This window comes from Silurus meridionalis, chromosome 3 (genome assembly GCF_014805685.1).
Source record: "Silurus meridionalis isolate SWU-2019-XX chromosome 3, ASM1480568v1, whole genome shotgun sequence".
NCBI lineage: Eukaryota > Metazoa > Chordata > Actinopteri > Siluriformes > Siluridae > Silurus > Silurus meridionalis.
In genome coordinates, this window is record NC_060886.1 from 25,690,603 (window position 1) to 25,709,451 (window position 18,849).

The window sequence follows — 18,849 nt, forward strand, 5'->3', positions numbered from 1 at the left end:
TAACTTTTAATGAAAGACAGAAACAAACAAAGAAGTAAGGAAATGTAGAAGATTGAAGGATAAAAGAAAAAGAGATTAAATAAGAAAGAAAGAAAGAAAGAAAGAAAGAAAGAAAGAAAGAAAGAAAGAAAGAAAGAAAGAAAGAAAGAAAGAAAGAAAGAAAAAATAAAATGAACCATGTTAACATTAAAAGGTAGGTGGAATGTAAGAGTGACATAAATAGACAGACAAATAGATAGATAAAGAAGTGAATAAATAGAAGGATGGATGGACAAAGTGTGTCAGCAGTTTGCAAATAATTCCTTACTAGAGCAAATTTTTTATGACTTTCGGCATCATGGCTACTAGATAATTTTTTGCAAAGATCCATTTATTTTACTCCGGGAAACAAATACCTGTATGACTGACATCTCCTTGATTTTGATCAGGAGTAAACAGACTTATAGCTTGATTAGATGCAGGTATTACATCTCAATGCACTCCTGTTGAAATGGCAACCTTTGATACAAATTAAAGTAATATACAACATGTCAGTACCTTCATTGTGTATATAAAGAAAAAACTTAAATAATTGTGTTAGGGGGAAAATGGAATGTACAATAATTTGCTTTCATTAATGCACATACCTCGAAACCTATACTTTAGTTGAAGCAGCTTTGACTTGATTTTTTTACTTGATTTTGCTTTGCTTTGTAGAATTCAAGAGTTATATTTATATTAAGTTTGTAATCTGGCATACCAGTGTAGATTTATTCATTGCTATAGAACTCAAAGCACTTTTGTACGTCGCTCTGGATAAGGGCATCTGCTAAATGCTGCAAATGTAAATGTAAATGTAAATCTTTAACTGCAGACATCATGCTTATGTTTTGTTTTTTAACAGAAAGCCTGTGAGAAGACTGTTTCTGTGATGCAGCATGTCATTAAGAGGACTATTACCTACGCCAAGGGTAAAACCAAATCTTAGAATGCCATAAGGCTGTGACTAAAAAGGCACTCGGCTATTGATTGTGGATGTGACCGAAACAGAATATTATGTCTGCATATTGTTGCCAGTAAACACATAATGTTAACTGAAAAACTTCTCTCATTTTCTTCATCAGAGGCAGCTGGTCCTGACCGGAGACCAAGTCCTGCAGAGCTGGAGCTGAGAATGGTGCAGAGTAAAGCAGACATTGAGGATCCAGAAATAACAGTCAATGCTGTGGTCCTGTAGGGTTTCACTTCCAATTTAATCTAGACTGCCTTATGCTCATACATGCAATAACAATCTTGCTTCAGAGGACACAAAGTCATTAACGGGTAGAGCAGTAACGACTTGTGAATGAATGAATGAATGAATGAATGAATGAATGAATGGCTGACTGACTGTGACTGAACCACACATGTAAAATCATTACGAGATAATAACCAAATACTAACTTTATGCAATGTTAAAATTTATCTTGGATTTCAGTACTGTATAGAGATGGAGATGTGCTGCTTGTAACGTTCTAGAAACACTGCTGCTAGAATGGGATTTTTTTTTCCAAGTATAATGGAATTGAGAGACAGCTACTATAATACATTCAGAATTACTTTCTCACTGTAAATGAGACGACAGGTTAAGATCACTACCTGATTGGAGTAGGACATAATTGCTTATAATGTCTAATGCCTGAGCACATTCATATTAATCTCAATGTACATAAGTCACATCTCAATGTACATAAGTCATACTTTTTCATTCAACATGAATAATCTAATAATCTAATATCTAATAATGTTAGTTGAATTATTAGGAAAGTATCATATCAAGTGGTTTATAGTTGTAAAGTTTTGAAAACAAAACTTGCTTTTTAATGAGGACCAGCAGTTATCTTCATCCGAACATGATATGATAATGATTTGATTATGTTTATTGAGAGACAATATTAATTCTGTATAATAAATGTTGCACTTCTTCTGAGTTAGATTGCTGTGAGAAAGCTTTTTTTATTTAATTTTTTTTTTTAACCACAAACTGCATAGTTTTACAAAATATAATTTTAAACATAAAACGCTATAGGTATAATGTAAAAGTTATTTTGTAAACTGTTTTTGCCTCAATTTGGTAATGTTACATAACAATAGGTTACTTTCGTAACCCCGGTTCTCTGAATCGTCGAGTGGAGAGATCCACCTATGGGAAGGACATCCGTACCTGACCTCTGCAGAAGCATCCAATTGCACCAAGTCTGGCTTGACAGACAGGAGCGCATCCCCAATGGCAGGTTAGGCAACACCCCTTACCCGAGTGCATAAGGCACCTGCACGCGCTCCCTCTCCTCAGTGAGCATATTCGCTTCTAGTGCAGCAAGCAGGGCAAACTTGGTGGATCTCTCCACTCGATGATTCAGAGAACCGAGGTTACGAAAGTAACCTATTGTTCTCTTTCACCATCTCGTGTTCGAGATCCACCTATGGGAGATATAGACAACTCCCCGGTTGCCATTGTGGAGTTTTGACATTGGACCTCCTGGAGTGTTTAAAGGCTCTGGCATGGAGAAGCTGATGCTGGATCTGTGGTGATCACAAATGCTGAGCTTATAAAACTAGGAGCTACTAACCATATAGACTGTACAAGACTGCAGAAAGAACATCACTTATAATCTTATACTCCAGTACTCATGTTAGTTCTCACTCTCCAGTGTTCTGTATTGTTGAAAGATTTATGATCAAACTCTTTATGTCAACCAAATGAGGATGGGTTCCCCTTTTGAGTCTGGTTCCTCTCAAGCATGAGAGAAAAAAAAAAAACAGTGAGCTGCCTCTATTTATTTTTTTTTGCTATTCTTTTTTCAATCACACTTGCATTGGTTTCACATTGCCTTTGCCTTCACATTAATTGGTACCCAAGAAGTAGCTCTCAGTTTCAAAAAGGTTGGTGACCCCTGGTTTAGATAAATAATGCTGGAAACACTTCAGTGGCTGATTGAGATCTGACATGTTGTAGTTTTCAGTGATGAACAAATGAATACATTCTGCAGTGTTAACACAATTAATGCTACAGTTTCATGTTTAAGTAATAGAACAATAAATATTTTATTTAAAATGTTTTATGCATCTGCATTGCAATTTTTATTTATATGCATTTAACATACAGATGACGTCCCCAGAAGACATTCCAAACCAAGTCTGCCTGCCAAAGCTTCAATACACACTACCCCTCTTCAATACACACTACCCCTCACAGAAGCCCAAGTGAGAATGGAGCTCAGGAAGATCAAGGCGAGGAAGGCTGCAGGCCCAGACGGCATCAGCTCCAGGCTACTTAAGACCTGTGCAGACCAGCTGTGCGGCTTATTGCTGTACATGATTACATTATGATCAGATGAGCCAAGAGGTGGTAGTGGCAGAGATTTGTACGCTCCCGGAATCAGGCCATAACATCTATCTAAAACTTTATCAGCACGGGTAGCACACGGGTAGCAAGCCCAGCAGAAACTCCCAATTGATCACTGGCGACTTCTCCACTCCGCCATGTGCCAGGGCTGTAATCACATTTCCTGTATTCTGTAATCTCATTTTCATCTTCACTTTAAAATACTTCACTTTGGATTTTGGAAACTTAAAATACTGGAATACTTAAAAAATAATCTCCTTAAACAGGCTTATTAACATACAAACAACAAACAATGAAGCACACACGCAGCTCTGCCAGTCGCCACATGAGCAGCGCCTGGAATTTGTATTTGACTATGTGTTTTGTGCAATCATTCAAATTAAACAATTTTGTGAAGAAATAATTTTTTAAATTTTAGTTTATATTTAATTTTCAGATTAAAAATGATAATTTAATGCAGGACTAAAACAAATCTGATATTTGTAAATCCAGAAACTGCTGGTGAGGGAACATTTACAGATTTAATTCTCCACACTGCAGTTTTACACTTGTGAGGGTCCCCTGGTGGTCTAATTGTGGTCTGGGTTCGATTCCCAGTCAGGGAACCAACCCCAGCCATTAGGGTTGCACAAACCTTAGTGCTGGTCCCAAGCGCGGATAAATGGGGAGGGTTGCGTTAGGAAGGGCATCCAGCGTAAAAACATGTGCTAAATCAAACATGCGGATGATCCGCTGTGGCGACCCCTAACGGGAGAAGCCGAAAGAAAGTTTTTTTACTGCAGTTTTACACATAAAACTCACAACCAGCAAAACATTTCAGCCAGCATTTACCAGCATAACACTTTATTTAATATAATTTAAAGTACATCAATAAAATGAAATAAAATAAATGAGGTGAAGAGAAACAGGAGTGAGTGATTAGTGACATGTGATCCAGACATGGCAGTGCAGTGGCTGCTGGGTAACGCAGTCAAAATCCATAATCCTGATACACATCACATTTTTCTTTTTACAGTGGACTGTTTAGTTCCTTTATTAAACAACCTTTTAGAAAGAATATGAATATTTTAATCTGCAATATTTCATTAATAATATGGAATAAAACTCAGCTCTAAATGATCTGATTTACTTTTACAGAGAACTGAACTGGGAGGATCTTTAGAGGAGATTCTTTACCATAAACATTTAGTAATGGCAGTAATTTATCAGTAAATGTGTGTGTGAAAGTGTGTATGTGTGTGTTAGTGACAGGATCAGAGAATGACAGATTTCCTCTTTCCCAGTCCAACTTCACTCTGATCCTCTGGAGTTTCTGTGTTACTGAGAGCAGAGTGACTCTCTGTGGTGTAGAACCTGCTTTATATTTACCATTATAATAAACAACAAACCAGATTCCACTTCTGGAGAACACATTCCTCTTCCTCTCAGCAGATTCTGTCATCACACCCAATAACCATAAAGTACAGTCGCCAACTTCAACATCCCAGCAGTGAGTTCCTGAGTTAAAGCCCTCAGAACCCAGAATACAGCAATATTCATCAAATCTCTCTGGAACATCAGGAAGTTTCTGTTTCTCATTAATGCGTCTCACACTGGTCAGATCATCAGATACACTGAGTTCAGGATGAACAGTGTTGGGATCCAGAGTTACAGGTACTGAAACACACACACACACACACACACACACACACACACACACACACACACACACACACACACACACACACACACACAAACATTATTTAAATTGCTGTAATGTTCCGTTCGTAAACGGGGCGATGGCAAAAGAAACCTTTCAAATTAAAAGTCCTTTGCTGCTTGTTTATGAGTTAATTAGGACTTTTATTTTTGCAAATTCTTCTTCTTCTTCTTCTTTCGGCTGCTCCCATTAGGGGTCGCCACAACAGATCATCCGTCTCCATACCACTCTGTCCTCTACACTAACTACCTGCATGTCTTCCCTCACCACATCCATAAACCTCCTCCTTGGCCTTCCTCTTTTCCTCCTTCCTGGTGGCTCCACCCTCTTCTCAATCTGCTCCTTACTCTCACCACAAATCACAATATCATCTGCAAACATCATAGTCCAGGGAGACTCCTGTCTGACATCGTCCGTCAACCTGTCCATCACCACTGCAAACAGGAAAGGGCTCAGGGCCGATCCTAGATGCAGTCCAACCTCCACCTTAAACCAGTCTGTCGTTCCTACTACACACCTCATTGCTGTCAAACTGTCCTCATACTTGTCCTGCACCACCCTCACATACTTCTCTGACACACCTGACTTCCTCATACAATACCACAACTCCTCTCTTGGCACTCTGTGGTACGCTTTCTCTAAATCCACAAATACACAATGCAATTCCTTTTGTCCTTCTCTTTACTTCTCCATCAACATTCTCAAAGCAAATAAGGCATCTGTGGTGCTCTTCCTCGGCATGAAACCATACTGTTGCTTACAGATGGTCACCTCTTCTCTCAGCCTGGCTTCCACTACTCTTTCCCATAAATTCATGGTGTGACTTAACAACCAAATTCCCCTATAGTTACTGCAGTTCTGCACATCTCCCTTATGCTTAAAGATCGGTACCAGCACAATCCTTCTCCATTCCTCAGGCATCTTCTCACCTTTCAGAATCTTGTTAAACAATCTGGTTAAAAACTTCACTGCCATCTCTCCTAAACATCTCCATGCTTTTACCAGTATGTCATCTGGTCCAACCGACTTTCCACTCTTCATCCTCTCCAGCTTCACCAACTCCACCTCATCCAACCTTCTCTCGCTCTGATTTTCCTCATTCATCGGCTGCTCAAAATACTCCCTCCACCTTCTCAACACACTTTCCTCACTAGTCAGCACATTTCCATCTCCATCCTTTATTGCTCTAACTTGCAGCACATCTTTCCCAGCTTGGTCCCTCTGCCTCTGTCTTTTTCTTTCTCCTTTCTCTTTCTAAATGTCACACTATGTACCTTTCTAGCTGTCTACCTTATCACTTCTGCAGTAGTTGCCCAATCATCTCTTCACCACCACCAACCCCCTGTATGACCTCTTCCCTGAATCTTACACTACAGTCTTCCTCCTTTAGTTTCCACCATCTTATTCTTCTTTCAGTACTCACCCTTTCCTTTTCTTCTTCTTCGCCTCCAAAGCCATCCTACAGACCACCATCCGATGCTGTCTAGATACACTGTCCCCTGCCAACACCTTACAGTCTCAAATCTCCTTCAGGTTGCATCTCCTGCATAGAACATAAACAACCTGTGTGCACCTTCCTCCATTCTTATACGTCACCATTTGATCCTCCTTCTTCTTAAAATAAGTATTTACCACTGCTATTTCCATCATTTTAGCAAAAAAAAACATACCCACCCATCACCTCCTCATCACCTCTGTTCCCTTCACCAACATGGCCATTGAAGTCTGCCCCAATCACTAATCTTTCTTTTCTATGTACACTCTTCACCACTTCTAACTCACTCCAAAGGTTTTTCTGCTCCTCCATCTCACAACCCACTTGTGGAGCATATTCACTGATGACAGTTATTATCACCCCTTCAACATCCAGCTTCGCGTTCATAAACTCTCTTAACCTCCACTACACTCGTACTAAACTCTTCCTTCAGAATTAACACTACACTATTTATCTTTCCATCCACACCATGATAGAACAGTTTAAACCCACCTCCAATGTTCCTGGCCTAACTCCCTTTCACACAGGACACAGCACAATGCCACAGATGTCGCAAGTTCTGAGGGCGCATGCAATTGGCATGCTGACTGCAGGAATGTCCACCAAAGCTGTTGCCCGTAAATTGAATGTTAATTTCTCTACCATTAACCACCTCCAAAGGCCTTTCAGAGCATTTGGCAGTACAGTCTTTTCCTTGGCTTTTGCCACATCCCTCTTTACCTGCCGCCGCATCTCCTTGTACTCCTGCCTACTTTTCTCATCACTCTGTCGATCCCACTTCTGTTTTGCTAACCCCTTTACCCTTATGCTATCCTGCACTTCCTCATTCCACCACCAAGTCTCTTTGTCTACCTTTCTATTTCCGGGTGTCACAACAAGTACTTTTCTAGCTGCCTCCCTCCACACTCCTGCAGTAGTTACCCAATCATCCAGCACCTCTTCACCACCACTGAGCCCCTGTCTGACCTCTTCCCTGTACCTCACACTACAGTCTTCCTCCTTCATTTTCCACCATCTTATTCTCCTTTCAATCCTCACTCTCCTCCTCTTCTTCTACACCTCCAAAACCATCCTACAGATCACCATCCGATGCTGTCTAGCTACACTGTCCCCTGCCAACACCTTACAGTCTCCAATCTCCTTCAGGTTGCATCTCCTATATAGAACATAGTCCACCTGTGTGCACCTTCCTCCACTCTTATAGATCACCCTATGATCCTCCTTCTTCTTAAAATATGTTTTCACCATTGCCATTTCCATCCTTTGCCTTTCCAAAATCTACCCTTCCACATTCCTCTCCTTAAAGCCATACCCACCCATCACCTCCTCATCAACTCTGTTTCCTTCACCTACATGCCCATTAAAGTCTGGTCCAATCACCAATCATTCATTCCTAGGTACAACATCTACCACTTCATCTTATTCACTCCAGAATCTTTCCTTCTCCTCCATCTCACAGCCCACTTGTGGAGCATAAGCACTGATGACATTTATCATCATCCCTTCAACTTCCAGCATCACGTTCATCACTCTATGAGAAATTCTCTTCACCTCCACTACACTCTTACTGTACTCTTCCTTCAGAATCACCTCTACACCATTTCGCTTTCCATCCACACCACTGAAAGAACAGTTTAAACCCACCTCCAATGTTCCTGGCCATACTCCCTTTCCACTTGGTCTCCTGAACACACAACATATCTACCTTTCTCCTCTCCATCACATCAGCTACCTCTCTCCCTTTAACAGGCATAGTACCAACTAGGGCTGGGCGATATGGCCTAAAAAAAAAATCCCAGATTTAAATCGATTTTTTTCCCCCTGCTTAAAATCAATCTGCATATGACAAAAAAAATGTGAAAAAAAGCTTTAACTTTATTAAATAAAGTGTATTTACCCTTCTGGGATTATAACCCACTTTGGGTTAAAGTGCAATCAGAAACAACAAGCCAAAAATACAAGATGGCGGCCCTGCCTTTGTAAATTGTGAAAATAGAACGTAACATAAAATAAAATGAGCAAACCTACAAAGAAAAATGTTTTATGAGTGTTTAAATGTGGAATATGATTGAAAATGCACCTGAGGTTTTGAGTGATTTTGCCTTTACTTTTCTCCAAAACTCCACAGTAAAATGAGATAAAATTTAACAGAGTAATAGACAGGGACACTGTAAATAAAAATAATTTGAAAGATTGAGCAAACCTATAAAGAAAAATGTTTTATGAGTGTTTGAATGTGGAACATGGTTAAAAATGCAGTGATGCTTGGAGTGATTTTGCCTTTACCTTTCTTAAAAACTCCACAGTAAAATGACTGTTTATGAGTGTTTGAATATGGTGATTTAAATGATCTGATTTTTCTGTTTCTTAACGGAAACGCCGTTCTAAAGCGTCTTTACATGTATTTTTGTCGCTTCCACCACCCGTACCGTAAGTGTACGATAGGACGCGCAACACTAAACAAAGTGCGGCTGCTTAACCGTGTATTTTCAAGATGCGGCTGCTTAACTTTACTTGGGAACGAGTTCTTCTCTGCTCACTGCCATGTTGTTTGTGTATCTCTGTGGCAAACGCGCAGGGGGAGGGGGGCGGGGGCTGAGTCCATTTTCAAATGGACATTTGGTGCAACCCAGATGAGGATGGGTTCCCTCTTGGGTCTGGTTCCTCTCAAGGTTTCTTCCTTGTGCCATCTCGGGGAGTTTTTCCTTGCCACAGTTGCTCATCAGGGACAAACATACATTACAAAGAACATATTTACGTTTAATCACCACATTATCTGTGTAAAGCTGCTTTGAGACAATGTTCATTGTTAAAAGCGCTATACAAATAAAAATGAATTGAATTGAATTGAGTTCGTTCGAAACTATGGGAGCCCAGAGGAGAGCATTAAAGTCCGCCGACGCCCAGGCCTAGTACCAACATTTAAAGTACCAACCGAACCTCCACTCTCCTACACTTCTCCTTTCCCTGCCATCTCTGTAGATGTCTTCCTCCTCTCATTCTCCTCCTTTGTCCAACACTAGCCCAATTTCCACCGGTATCCTGTTGGCCAACGATACCTGTAGCGGTCGTTGGTAACCTGGGCCTCGACCGATCCGGTATAAAATTCTTATTTGTGATCCGCATATTCGATTTGGCACATGTTTTTTGCTGGATGCCCTTCCTAACGCAACCCTCCCCATTTATCCGGGCTTGGGACCGGCACTAAGAGTGCACTGGCTTGTGCAACCCTAATGGCTGGGTTTTTTTGCAAATTATTGTTTGTATTATTCAGTAGCTTATAGAACCATCTTTAGCAGCAATATCTAGAAGTTTTCATGTTCTGTCTGATACAAATTTTAACACCTGATAAGCACTGTACTTTTATTATTTTCTGGTAATAAAACCATTGAATTCAAAGAGGATGTACTTAAATTTTTACATGACACTGTGTGTTTGTGTGTGTGTGTGTGTGTGTGTGTGTGTGTGTGTGTGTGTGTGTGTGCGTGCGTGCGTGCGTGCGTGCGTGTGTAGTAGTAGTAGTAGTAGTAATAAAATAAAATAAAAAATAAAAATATATATATATATATATATATAATAATATTAATAAAAGAAAGAATTATAATCAAATTAAATATTACAAAAAGAACACATCACTATAAATCACATTAGGTTTATTAACAAAGACACACACACACAAACACCATGGCAGAAAAGAAAAGTCTTACTGTACTGGACAGTGTCCTGCATCTTCTCCCAGAATCTGAACTTCAGGTTGGCCAGATGTTTAGTCACATGGATCAGTGCTCCTGAAAGCTCCTCTGGATGCTGCAGTGTGCACAGAGTTCTGCAAAAACATTCAGGAGTCAGTGTTTCTGTGGATTTGTATTCAGAAACACGAAGAAGGAGAGAGACAGGAAGCACATCACTCACCTTTCCAATGAGGTCTTGTAGTTCTGTAACACAACAAAGCAAATACAAGTGGATGTGATTTACATGTTTACACCACTGAAATGTGATGTTTCTGATGATGGAAAGAAGTTTTACTTTCTCACAGTATAAATACTAAATAAATGATCCTCACTTGTAAGAACGAGACGTCTTCAGCTCTCATCTCCTCTTCTGTGGCTCTGATTGTGTCTAAAAGAGATGACATGTCTCTGTTCAGCTTCTCAATCTTCTTCTTCATCATCTGACTCTTCTGCTCCTCTTCCTCTCTCAGTGCACTGATCCTGGCTGCCTCTTCATCTCGTAGAAACTGGTGAAGCTTCTCAAACTTCTTTTTAATCTGATGCTCTGTGTTTTGTGCCTGAATCTGCAGTGAAGAGGAAATCAAATAAAATATAATAAATATAACAATTATAATCTCAAACCCATGTTATTGATTCAAACCTTTATATGTTCTGCAGTCTGACTCCAGATCAGTTTACAGTCTTCAAAGATCTTTAGTTTTTCCTGTAGGGGCTTCAGTGCAGTTTTGAGTTTCTCCTGAAACAAATCAACACACTGCATGGAGACTGTGTTTTACATTTTATTTTAAATCCAACTAAAATCATTGATGAAGACCATTTTAAACAACAGTATTTGTTCCCATGTAACACATCACCTCGTAGCTAAATCATATTTACCTTACAGTCTGTTACTGCCTCATCAATGGGGCAGAATTTGTGGTTGGTGTGTTTTCTTGAATCTCGACACACTAAACACACCGGCTGCTGATCATCCAGACAGAAGAGTTTGAGTTTCTCACTGTGTAAACTGCAGACTGTTTCAGATTCTGATGAAGATCTCTGACTTCTGTCCTGTAAGAAAGTCTCACACAGGTTCTTTAAAGCCAGATTTCGAGGAGGAGTATCTATTGACGACTTCCTCCTACAAACAGGACATTCTCTGGATCCTTTTTTCTCCCAGAACAGCTGCAAACACACTTTACACACACTGTGACTGCAGCGCAGAAGAACAGGCTCCTTAAAGATTTCACAGCACACAGGACAGGAAAAATCCTCCTCTGAAAACGCTGAAGCCATTTTATTTTGCTGTTGTTCTTCTATCCAGTGTGAACGCTCAGTGTTTCACTTTCACTTTGTTTAAGAAATAATCACTCACTGATTCCAGCTTTCTGTCAGGTTAATCACATGAATTTGTAGGTCCAGTGTGTAAACACTTTCTTTACCACTGCTGAAAAAAAACTCAGATTCCTTCATAAATAGAGAATAAAGTAAAACCCACCAGAGCAGAACACTGCAGGCTGTAAATGAAGAACTGCAGTCGTCTCAGACTTGACACTGCCATAATAGGCGGAGTTACAGAATGACATGTTATGACCTGTTACAGTCATCATTTACCTCAGAAACAGCACACAACACTCATGTTCTGACTACAGATGAATTAACTATAATTTTGGGAAAGATTAATCTTAATAGACAAACTTATTAATAGAATAATTAAATAAAATTTAATAACAGAATTCTTTCATTACTGTCACAGTTTAGACCAGGGGTCACCAACAAGGTCGCCCGCAAGGACCACATGAGTCGCACATGCTTGCATCTAATTTTTTGTTATTCTTTTTTAAAACACACTTGCACTGATGTTAATTTGAAAATGACAATATTAAAAAAAAAAATTCATATTAGATTAGAGCAGTGCTTCTCAATTATTTTCTGTTACCCCAAAATATAAAGTAAATATTTCGCGCCCCCCAACTCTCCGCCACAACTGTAAATAGTATTATTTGTCTATAAAATAGTTATAAGTACACCTCTGTATAACATTGTATCCTTATTACCCTTAAAGAAAAAAGAAAGAAATATACATCAACTTACAACAAAGAAAAACTTTATTAACATTGTTTTTTAGTCGCTGAAAAAACTCAATTTATTTGGCTTCATGCTGTCCGCTGCCAACATTTTTGGACACAGAAAACACAACGGTCTTTCCTTGTCTCCCACCGTAGTCACAGTGAAGCCAAGCGCTACACACACTTCGTCATATTTCCTCGTCTTAACTTTCAGGGGACACCGTTTGTCTCATTATCTCTGTCTCTCTTTGCCTTTCTTTTCATCACTGTTAAATATTTTTCCATGGTGTTTTTAAGGTTGTTATCTGCACTTCATATCTCCTGCTCTGTACTGTGTGCGCTTGTTCGGTGCAAAAAACCCTACTCCCTGCGGCAAAAAAAATGCATGTTCCCCGGGGTCACACGCGCCCCCCCGGCATCGCTCCGAGCCACAAGGTGCGTGCGCCCCATTATTTGAGAATGACTGGATTAGAGCTAGCTGGTCTACAAGTTAATTTTTATATGTTAAGTAAAGTGATCATTTGAAAATGTAAAATAAAGTTTTGCATATTGATATTTATCTGTTTCCTAACCTGTTAAATCATTGTTGATAATTATTGTGAGAAATCATTAACATGATGTGTCTTTACATAGATGAATATCATTAATTATTAATAATAACATATAATTAAAGGTAAATTGAGCAAATTTGTTATTTTAGAAGTGTGTATCAAACTGGTTGCCCTTCACATTAATCGGTAGCCAAGAAGTAGCTTTCAGTTTCAAAACGGTTGGTGACCCATGTGTAGATTTATAAAGTAGCGACATCGTGTGGAAATGTTTAGAAGTACAGCGAAATATAGAAATCATATCAAATCACACAATTCCACCTACATATAAGCTACTTGTTCATATACATTTTACCATTATATTATTTTTAGTTTATTTATTTATTTGTACCATGTGAATGATTTTTCTATATATACTTATTTATTGCTAAAAATAATTAAGTACTCAGACTTTTGCAGACTATAAGTTGCTTAACCCTCTTGCAGAATTTATTATTAATGTGGTTGTTATTAATTGTGGAAAATTAATTTTGCAGGAATATGATGCAGTTACACCTGGGCATGTTTAAATGCGTTTTATCGGACTCTCACTGACTTTCGCTCAGTATTTATCTCACATTGCATCTAAAATAGCACTTAAATATGCATTAATATTGTATTAAGTTGAATTTTATTAATGAAAGTATTGCTTATTATATCATCATAGCCAATTTAAGTAAAATAGTTAATAGTAAACAAAATAGTAAACAGTTCAGTTTTTACAGATGTGTTATTATTTACTTAGATCAATTTATCTAAAACCTGAATACATCTTAAAATTTTAATTGTAGATGAAATTAAATGAAATTGATTTTGAGATATAATTAGCTACTTCAATGAAACCAAAAGTTATGAAATTTAAAATAAATCAGAATAAAAATACAACTTTAATAATAACTACAATTCAAGTTAAAGTTCAAGTTTATTTCTATAGCAGTTTTCACAATGGACATTGTCTCAAAGCAACTTTACAGAACTTAAGATTTTAAGTGAATGATGTGTATTCATCCCTGATGAGAAGCCTGGGGCAACTGTGCAATGGAAAAACTCCCTTAGATGAACAAGGAAGAAATCTTGAGACTAGCCAGACACAAAAGGGGAACCCATCCTCATTTGGGTGATATCAAGAGTGTGATTATAAATCTTAAAACAATGCAAAACACAGGAGAGTAAAAACTATCATGAGTAACGGAGTGTGTGCGATTATGAGAAATGTCCTTTCTACAGTCTTATACAGTCAGTTGACTTTGTGGAACCAGGAGCTTCTGAGCAACTCATAAAATAGCTTAACATTTGAGATCATCATAGATCCAAGACCAGCTTCTCCATGCCAGAGCCCTCATTAAAAAAAGTAACTAGCTGGCATTTTTAAGTTCAGGTTTCCACAAAAAAATAAACCACAGGATGAAAACATAATTCATAAATGTCTGTTCAAATGTTGCATTTCAAGTCAAGTCATGTCAAGAAGCTTTTATTTAACCATATATAGCTAACACAGTACACAGTGAAATAAAACAATGTTCCTCCAGAACCCTTATGCTACATTAAACAACAATCACAAAAACAGAAAACACAGAGCTAAGGACTAGTAAGTGTCCTTGCCACATAAATTGCATGTTTGCAACCTGGTGCAAACAGTGCAAAGACAACACAGGATAGTTCATGACAACACAAGAAAGTGCAAAGACAACACAAGACAGTGCAAGACAACACAGGACAGTGCAGCGTATGGTTGCAGCGTGTGGTGTAAATGCATAATAGAGGCGAGAGAGACTCCAATGATCTTCTTAGCTGTCCTCACTATCCTCTGTAGGGTCTTGCGATCCAAGACGGTGCAGTTCCCATACCAGGCAGTGATGCAGCTGTTTAAGATACTCTCAATGGTCCCTCTGTAGAACGTGGTCAGGATGGGGTGAGGGAGATGGGCTTTTCTCAGCCTTCACTGGAAGTAGAGATGCTGCTGGGCTTTTTTGGTGATGGAGCTGGTGTTGAGTGACCAGGTGAAATTATCTGCCAAGTGAACACCAAGGAATTTCCACGGAGGATCCATCGATGTTCAGTGGAGAATGGTCACTCTGTGTTAACAACCATCTCTTTAGTTTTGTCAAAGTTCAGAGACAGGTTGTTCGCTCCACACCAGGCTGTTTACCATTGCACCTCCTCTCTGTATGCTGACTCATCGTTCTTGCTTATGAGACCCACCACGGTCGTGTCATCCACGAACTTAATGATGTGATTTGAGCTGTGCATTGCTAGACAGTCATAAGTCAGCAGAGTAAACAGCAGTGGACTAAGCACACAGCCCTGAGGTGCCCCAGTGCTCAGTGTGGTGGTGCTGGAGATGTTGTTTCCAATCCAGAATGAATGAGGTATCCCAGTCAGGAACTCCAGGATCCAGTTACAGAGGTAGGTGTTCAGGCTCAGTAGGTTCAGCTTCTTAGTCAGGTGCTGAGGGATGATCGTGTTGAATGCTGAGCTGAAGTCTATGAACAGCATCCGTACATAAGAGTTCTTGTTGTCTAGGTGGGTGAGGGCCATGGAGATGGCATCTGTGGACCGGTTTGGATGATATGCAAACTGCATGGGGTCCAGTGCGGGTGGACGCTGAGTCTTTATGTCCCTCATGACTAGCCTCTCGAAGCTCTTCATCATGATGGGTGTGAGTGTGACGGGACGATAGTCATTGAGGCAGGAGACAGTAGACTTCTTCGGGACACGGGAAAGATGGTCATCGTCTTGAGGCACGTGGGAACAATGGCGCTGCTCAAGCAGAAGTTGAAGATGTCGGTGAAGACATCCACTAGCTGTTGTGCACATTCCTTCAGTACCCAGGAATGTTGTCTGGTCCAGCAGACTTCCGTGGGTTAACCCTGCATAGAGTTTTCCTTACTTCAGCTGCAGCTCACTTCACTCCACCATGTTGTTCTGTACCTCGAACCGGATGTAGAAGTCGTTCAGCGCATCTGGGAGGGAGGCATCACGGTCACAAACAGGTGATGTCGTCTTGTAGTTCGTGATCGCCTGGATGCCCTGCCACATGTGCCGGGTGTCTCTGCTGTCTTGGAAGTGGCCGTGAATTCTCTTGACGTGTGTGCCCTTCGCCTCTCTGATGGCACGGGACAGTTTAGCCATTGCTGTCTTTAAGGCTGTCTTGTCCCCTCCTCTGAAGGCGGAGTCTCTTGTTTTTAGAAGCACACGCACCTTGGCGGTCATCCACGGCTTCTGTTTGGAGCATGTAGTGATAGTCTTGGAGATGGTCACATCATTATTGCACTTGCCGATGTAGCTGGTCACTGTTGACGTGTATTCCACCAAGTTGATGAAATCGCCGTTGGTTGCAGCCTCCCTAAACATATACCAGTCAGTGCATTCAAAGCAGTCCTGGAGAGCAGACATGGATCCTGCTAGCTAGGTTCTTACCTGCTTTCGAGCTGGTCTTGGCCTGCTAAATGGTCTGTATGCTGGGATCAGCATAACAGAGATGTGGTCTGAGTACTCATTCTGATTAAATTTAGGCCGCACCATACTGAGATTTGCATGGTAAAAAATCTCTGGCGACAATAAACAATCCATCATGGTGTGTGTTTTGTAGTTTGCTAATGGTTCCATAGAGTATGCTGAGCGCTTCCTTAGCGCTAGGTGGTATGTACACTCCAAGCCCAATAGCGGTGGTGAATTCCCGGGGTAAATAAAAAGGTCTACATCTCACAACCATAAACTCCAACAGTGATGAGGAGTAGGTGGAAACACGGACAAAGTTCTTACACCGTTCCATGTTGATGTACACAGACAGACAGCCGCCGCGAGTCTTACCGCACAAAGATGCATTTCTGTCAGCACGAAACGCGGCTAGCCCGTCCAGCCGAATGGCGGCGTCCGGAACTCTGTCGCTCAGCCACGTCTCAGTGAACACAAAGACGCAGCAGTCTCTGTACTCATGCCGAGTAGCTTGTTGGGGTCTGATGTAGTCCAATTTATTGTCCAAGGAGCAGACAGGAGCAGATGTAGTCCAATTTATTGTCCAAGGAGCAGACAGCAGTAGAGATGGTAGAGCAGGTCGGCTAGGGTTAGTTTTTAGCCTAGAACTAGCCCCCGCTCGCTTTCAGCGCTTCCTCGCGCAGCGCTTTCAATTCCCCCTCCTCCGTCCATCTGCCGCAGGCAACACAGAGGTCTGGAGGCCTGGTTCTCAAAGCATGCCGAGGTCGCATAGCTCCTGCAGCAGATCAATGTTTATTGTGTTATTGGGGTTGTTTCTGAGTTCTTTGAGTGTTTGGCGGTGGTACACAGGGACAGTGGTTGCTCCAATGTCCATATGTTGCGTAAGGCGGGCTACAAAGTGAAAGTAGCACCATTTTGGGTCCGGAGTGGCCGCTGCGAGCTACTGCCATTTCGCCATATTGGATCCATCCATTTGAAATCTGAAACAGATGGTTATATTTTTGTTATATATTTAAAATCTTCTTCTTCTTTTGGCTTCTCCTATTAGGGGTCTCCACAGCGGATCATCCGTCTCCATACCCCGCTGTCTCTTTCAACCCAACTACCTGCATATTTTCCCTCACCACATCCATAAACCGCCGCTTTGGCTTTCCTCTTTTCCTCCATCCTGGTGGCTCTATCTTTAGCATTCTCCTACCGATATACCCCATGTCCCTCCTCTGCACATGTTCAAACCATCTCAATCTCGCCGCCCTCACTTGTCTCTAAAACGTCCTACATGCGCTGTCCCTCTAATAAACTAATTTCTAATCCTGTCCATCCATCACTCCCAACATCTTCAGCTCTGCTACCTGCAGCTCCACCTCTTGTCTTTTACTCAATGCCACTGTCTCTAAACCATACATCACAAGTCTCACCTCTATATACTTTCCCTTTCACTCTTGCAGATACCCTTCTATCACAAATCACTGATGCCACTCTTCTCCACCCTCTCCACCCTGCCTGCACCCTGCCACACCCTTCACTCACTTCTCTAACACACTCTCCAATACTTTTGCACTTTTGACCCCATGTACCTGAACTCCCCCACCTTCTCCAACTCTTATCCCTGCAACCGCTCCACTGCCCTCCCTCTCATTTACACACATGTACTCTGTCTTACTCCTACCGACTTTCATTCTGCTTCTCTACAGCACAAACCTCCACCCCTCCAGGCTCTTCTCAACCTGCTCTCTACTCTCACCACAAATCACAATATCATCTCCAAACAGCAAATCCATGGAGATTCCTGTTTGACCTCGTCCATTAACCTGCTCATCACCACTGCAAACAGGAAAGGGCTCAGAGCCGATTCTTGATGCAGTCCAACCTCCACCTTGAACCAGTCTGTCGTTCATACAGCACACTTCCCTGCTGTCACACTGTCCTTATACATGTCCTGCACCACCCTCTCTTACTTCTCTGACACACTTGACAACCTCACACAATACCACAACTTCTCTCTCGGCACCCTGTCGTATGCTTTCTCTAAATCCACAAACACACAATGCAACTCCTTCTGACCTTCTCTATATTTCTCCATCAACATTCTCAAAGCAAATAATGCGTATGTAGTGCTCTTCCTCTGCATTAAACCATACTGCTGCTCACAGATTGTCACCTCTTCTCTCAGCCTGGATTCCAACACTCTTCTCCAGAACTTCATGGTGTGACTAATCAACTTTATTCCCCTGTAGTTACTGCAGGTCTGCACAGGTCTTATTCTTAAAGATCCTTCTCCATTCTTAATACTCCATTCAGTATTAAAAATACTGTTAAACAATCTTGTTAAAAACTCCACTGCCATCTCTCCTAAACATCTCCATGCTTCTACTGGTATGTCATCTGGTCCAGCCGACTTTCCACTTTTCCACTTTTCTTTTTTCTTGCTTCACCATCTCCACACCATCCAACCTTCTCTCTCTCTCATTTTTCTTGTTCATCAGC

General features: G+C 40.8%; 2 protein-coding genes across 4 annotated transcripts in view; one reads left to right on the forward strand and one right to left on the reverse strand.

The window, feature by feature from the left end:
• Positions 1 to 3,447, forward strand: part of LOC124383377 (E3 ubiquitin-protein ligase TRIM35-like) — a 32,592-nt gene extending 29,145 nt beyond the window's left edge. The window contains exon 6 of one of the 2 annotated variants that reach the window (XM_046845975.1): positions 3,138 to 3,447. In XM_046845975.1, the coding sequence (XP_046701931.1) occupies positions 3,138 to 3,226 (89 nt within the window). In that variant the 3' untranslated portion in view covers positions 3,227 to 3,447. The remainder of the gene's footprint in view (positions 1 to 3,137) is intronic. The other variant, XM_046845976.1, reaches the window with a different exon arrangement.
• A 759-nt stretch (positions 3,448 to 4,206) lies between these two features.
• Positions 4,207 to 11,815, reverse strand: LOC124383322 (E3 ubiquitin-protein ligase TRIM35-like). 2 transcript variants are annotated; one of them, XM_046845864.1, is made up of 6 exons: positions 11,166 to 11,815; positions 10,930 to 11,025; positions 10,622 to 10,852; positions 10,471 to 10,493; positions 10,266 to 10,384; positions 4,207 to 5,020 (listed from the first exon to the last, which is right to left on the reverse strand). In XM_046845864.1, exons 1-6 carry the CDS (start codon positions 11,562 to 11,564, stop codon positions 4,476 to 4,478), a joined length of 1,413 nt encoding a protein of 470 aa, XP_046701820.1. In that variant the 5' UTR covers positions 11,565 to 11,815; the 3' UTR covers positions 4,207 to 4,475. The 2 variants fall into 2 exon arrangements, with proteins under 2 accessions (XP_046701820.1, XP_046701821.1); XM_046845865.1 differs by lacking the exon at positions 4,207 to 5,020 and adding an exon at positions 6,551 to 6,606.
• Positions 11,816 to 18,849: the final 7,034 nt, after the last annotated feature.

What these genes read in the sequence shown, in the direction of transcription:
- LOC124383322 (XM_046845864.1), bottom strand. Translation starts at nt 11,564, where the DNA reads ATGGCTTCAGCGTTTTCAGAGGAGGATTTTTCCTGTCCTGTGTGCTGT. An exon ending in AGGCAGTAACAGACTGTAAG is followed by an intron (nt 11,026 to 11,165) that starts GTAAATATGATT and finishes GATTTGTTTCAG; the next exon opens with GAGAAACTCAAAACTGCACT. An exon ending in TACAAGACCTCATTGGAAAG is followed by an intron (nt 10,385 to 10,470) that starts GTGAGTGATGTG and finishes ATGTTTTTGCAG; the next exon opens with AACTCTGTGCACACTGCAGC.